The sequence below is a fragment of the Octopus bimaculoides genome, chromosome 22 (genome assembly GCF_046866305.1).
Source record: "Octopus bimaculoides isolate indiv1 chromosome 22, ASM4686630v1, whole genome shotgun sequence".
Taxonomy (NCBI): Eukaryota; Metazoa; Mollusca; class Cephalopoda; order Octopoda; family Octopodidae; genus Octopus; species Octopus bimaculoides.
In genome coordinates this window covers 28,982,588-28,987,587 of record NC_142949.1, presented here as the reverse complement: position 1 = coordinate 28,987,587, position 5,000 = coordinate 28,982,588, and the positions used below count along the sequence as shown (strand labels likewise).

Sequence of the window (5,000 nt, the reverse complement as noted above, 5' to 3'; positions counted from 1 at the left end):
AACCAGCAGTCACCCATGCATACCAACATCCTCATGTCCTAGCGACCCAGCAAAAGAGGCCGATAGAATAAGTACCAGGTTTACAAAAATAACTGGGCTCAATTCATTGAACTAAAAATCATTCAAGGCACTGCCCCAGGTGAAGGCCATGATGGGGTTCTATGATGTATTTGTCTATTAAATGCCAAATCTGTTCTCAAAGCTTTGGTTGAACTGAGACTATAATAAGAAGAGAATTGTTCAGGGTACCATGCAATAGGATTGAAATTGCAATCCTTTAGATGGGAAGCAAACATTTTACCACACAGCCACGCCTGTGTCTATTCAGCAAAATTCTATAGTCAAACCAAATTTATGGAAATAGCAAAGACACTCTAAATATAGATCATAGACAGATACAGTAATTAAATTAACGAAGTTAAATGCACAGTGTAAAATACAATAGGCAAACACATAAACATACATGATAAGCTGATTAGCTCCATAAAATGTAGTTGTACTGACCAACAATGACGTTCTTTACTGTGGCTTGAGCTGCTAGAAATAACAGCCAAATGTATTTCAAATCTCACCTTGCAAGCTTGTGTTTAAATAATGTCCTAGTAATAATGTGTACCTGAGTTTGAGAAAAAAAGACTGGATCGGAGTGAAGGAAAGGAACACTTTTGATCGTTTGGTTTATTCAGTGAGGCCCTGATGACTGAGGGCTAATCAACAGTGATAGGTAGGCACGATAAACATCAGGTGATGGAAACAGGCTGATGGGAACATAGTGAAGGGAAAATGACTGACAAACGGAACGATTAAGAGACACAGAGACCTGTAGATGATTGATAGAAAGACTAAGAGATACATGGGCCGCATCATCATCACCATCAACACCACCACCATCACTACTGACCCTGCTGGTGCTGGTGCCATGTAAAATGCATCCAGTCCACACTGTGAATTGGTTGTCGTTTGGAAGGGCATCGCATCCAGCTGTAAAAACCAGATGATGGGCTTCTTTCAGTTATCATCTCCTAAATCCTTTCACAAAGCTTTTATAATTTCTTTATTGCCCACAAGGGGCTACACACAGAGGGGACAAACAAGGACAGACAAAGAGATTAAGTCGATTATATCGACCCCAGTGTGCAACTGGTACTTATTTAATCGACCCCGAAAGGATGAAAGGCAAAGTCAACCTTGGCAGAATTTGAACTCAGAGCGTAACGGCAGACGAAATACCGCTAAGCATTTCGCCTGGCATGCTAACGTTTCTGGCAGCTCGCCGCAAAGCTTTTATATCTATTAGACTGGAGCTGTAGTAGAAGACACTTGGACATGGTGCCACACAGTGGAACTGAACCTGGAACCATGTGGTTGGGAAGCACACTTCTCACCGTAGAAGGACTAAGAGATAGATGAAGGTAGAGATGATAAATAGAAAGAGTATGAAACTAATGAACTTGCAACCCTTTTGGCAAAATATTCCACAACCTGTCAACACATTCTGTTGTGATAATATCGTCTGCTAAGAGATTTCATGGGAAAGAAATATCTATTTGCAGTTTATTGGCACCAATATTCCTCAAGGAACAATTCCTGGAAGTGAAAGCAGATGACAGTCTCAGAACTGAAGAATTTCAAGAGAAACAAGGTAAACATTTTGATAAAAAGTTTCACATAAAGCAAAACTTTCAAAAAATGTATGACTCCATCTTTCTTGTTTTCTCTCTCTTTCTCTAATTCTTTCCTGTTGGTATTTATGTTTATGCTTACACACAGACACGTGCATGCACACACACACACACACACACACACACACACACACATGTGCATGCACATACATACGCATGCATGTATGTCTACCTGTTTATCTGTCTGTCTGTCTGTCTGGTTCTCTGCTGTATGTATGTATGAATGTATGTATGTAAGTATACATGCATGTATGTGTTTATCTATTTGTATGTATGTATACATACACGAATCTATCTGTATGTATATATGCATTCATGTTTATAAGCAGGCATGTATATATGTATGTATCTATATGTATGCATGTAAGTATATACCTGTATGCATGCATGTCTGTATGTATGTATGTATCTATCTATCTATCTCTATATGTATGTATGTATGTATGTATGAATGTATGTATGTATGTATCTATTTATCTATCTATATCTCTATATCTATCTATCTATCTATCTATCTAGCTGTCTATACACATACATGTACATACATACAACTACATATATCGATATGTATCCCTATATGTACAGATACACACACATACATACTGTGCCGCTTAAATTTTATACTGGATAACTGGACAATTCACTTAATTGCATAACATTTCAAACCACGACCCTGTACCATTTAACATCTAAATATTAAATCTATGCAAAAGTGCCTGATTGATTATAGATGCAAATGAAGTCAACTTCGTTTATTAGCATAATAATTTTTCATGATTTTGAGTAAAACAAAATTAATTAATTGGCGAAAAGCAGCATAAAAAAAAAACAAAAAAAAACTGAACATTCGTTTTGATGTATAATGAATAAAATATTTCTGGATGTTTCTGTTTCCATGGTCAGTTAAAAACAAGTTATTTCTACTTTCATATTTACAAACAACTGATGTCAAAAGAGTTTGTTCTGGAGAACTTTTCGAAATTTGCTTTTAATGTTTGGTAAAATGCTTCTATTGCTAAATCTTCGTTGGAGATAGAATTGTAGACAGACTGCTAGCTGTGTGGTTAAGAAGCCTGCTTTGTAGCCATGTGATTTTTGGGTTCGATTCTACTGTGTGGTACACTGGGCAAGTTTTTTTTTTTTGCTGTGTGGCTCTGGGTCAACGGATGCCTTGTGAGGGAATTTCGTGGTTGGAAACTGTATGGATGCCCATTGTATAAAAAAGCACCTGTTGGTGCCATGTAAAAGGCACCTGTGCTGGTGCCACAAAATAAGCACCCGTGATGGTATCACGTTAAAAGCACCTAGTACACTCTGTAAAGTAGTTGGTGTTAAGAAGGGCACCCAGCTGTAGAAATCATGCCAAAACAAGTAGCTTGCCAGCTTCTATCAAACTGTTCAATCCAAGCCAGCATGGAAAATAGATGTTAAAAGATGATGTTGGTGGTGGTGGTCATCGTTGTCGTCGTCCTCCTTCTCCTCCTCATTATTATTATTTAACATCCGTTTTCCCTGCTAGCATGAGTTGGGTGGTTTGACTGGAACAAGCAAGCCAGAAAGCTGCACTAGGTTCCAGTCTGATTTGTATATTTACAAATCAGTGCAGATGAAGAGTTGAAGTATGATGTTCTGGTGATCTGATGAGCTAGCCTTCTTTATCTGCACTGATTTCTGAATATACAATCTTATATTTGCAAATCAATAATTGTCCTCAGTTACAATTTTTCAAGGCCATCTTAAGAGTGCCTTTGTATTATTTCTGGATTCTTTATGTGACCGAGGACCAACTGCTGCTTTAGCATAAGAAAGGGCAATGGGAATGTTGATCATGGCTGGGAATTGAACACAGAGTAAAAGGATAACCAGAATAGGCGTAGGAGAGGCTGTGTGGTAAGTAGCTTGCTTACAAACCACATGGTTCCGGGTTCAGTCCCACTGCGTGGCACCTTGGGCAAGTGTCTTCTACTATGGTCTTGGGCCGACCAAAGCCTTGTGAGTGGATTTGGTAGACGGAAACTGAAAGAAGCCCGTCGTATATATGTATATATATATATATATATATATGTGTGTGTGTGTGTGTTTGTGTGTCTGTGTTTGTCCCCCAACATCGCTTGACAACCGATGCTGGTGTGTTTACGTCCCCGTAACTTAGCGGTTTGGCAAAAGAGACCGATAGAATAAGTACTAGGCTTCCAAAGAATAAGTCCTGGGGGTTGATTTGCTTGACTAAAGGCGGTGCTCCAGCATGGCCGCAGTCAAATGACTGAAACAAGTAAAAGAGTAGATATTACCCAAAAGAAAGAACAACATTGATGTCAAACCTGCTAGGAATTGAACCTGGGTATAGTAGAAGCTAAACTATAGTAGAAGCTAAACTAGATGTTGCATAGATGCAAAAGTAAAGGTGATGTTGGCACTGATGGGAATTGAACCCTAGACAGTCAGATAACTAAATTTGATCCTGCACAAAAGAAAGAGAAATGCTGATGTTGGCTTGGTTGAGAATTGAACACTAGATAGTGAGGTAACTGAGCTAAATATTACATAGAAGAAAGAAAACTGCTGATGTTGGCTCTGGCAGGAATTGAACCCTGGACATTTTGGTGACTAAACTAGATACTGCACAGAAGAAAGAAAAAAGTTAATGTTGGCTCTGGTGGGAATTGAAGCTTCGACAGAGATGTAACCAAGTTAGATATTACATGAAAGAAAGAAAAACGTTGATGTTGGCTCTGGTGGGAATTGAACCCTGGGCAGTGTGATACCTAAATTTGATACTGCACAGAGAAAGAAAAATGTTGGTGTTGGATCTGGTGGGAATTGAACCTAGAGCAACATGATAACCAATCTACATGCCACATAGTCTCTCATCCGTCAGTGTTAACAGAAATATTATGATACAATTCCCCAGGACATGTCTAATTAACACGGAGACATCTTTAATTAAAGTTGTCTTAATTAATTATTATGTGTTTATTATTTAGTACTCACTCATACCTTCACATACTAACATATATATACCTATACATACACACACATATACATACATACATGTATATATATATATATATATATATATATATATATACATACACACACATATGCATATCTATATATATATACACATATATATGTACACACACAGATATACATATATATATATATATATATATATATATACACATACATACATATATATGTACATATATATATATATACATATATATATGTATATATAAATATATATACCTATATATGTACATATATATATACATATACATGTATATATAAATATATATACCTATATATGTACATATA

General features: G+C 37.0%; 1 protein-coding gene across 2 annotated transcripts in view; it reads left to right on the top strand.

The window, feature by feature from the left end:
• The window catches only part of LOC106873056 (HEAT repeat-containing protein 4), a 401,083-nt gene that overhangs the window by 13,123 nt on the left and 382,960 nt on the right, over window positions 1–5,000 (top strand). For both annotated transcript variants that reach the window (XM_089339954.1, XM_089339953.1), the window contains exon 3: window positions 1,554–1,642. In XM_089339954.1, the coding sequence (XP_089196080.1) occupies window positions 1,554–1,642 (89 nt within the window). The remainder of the gene's footprint in view (window positions 1–1,553; window positions 1,643–5,000) is intronic.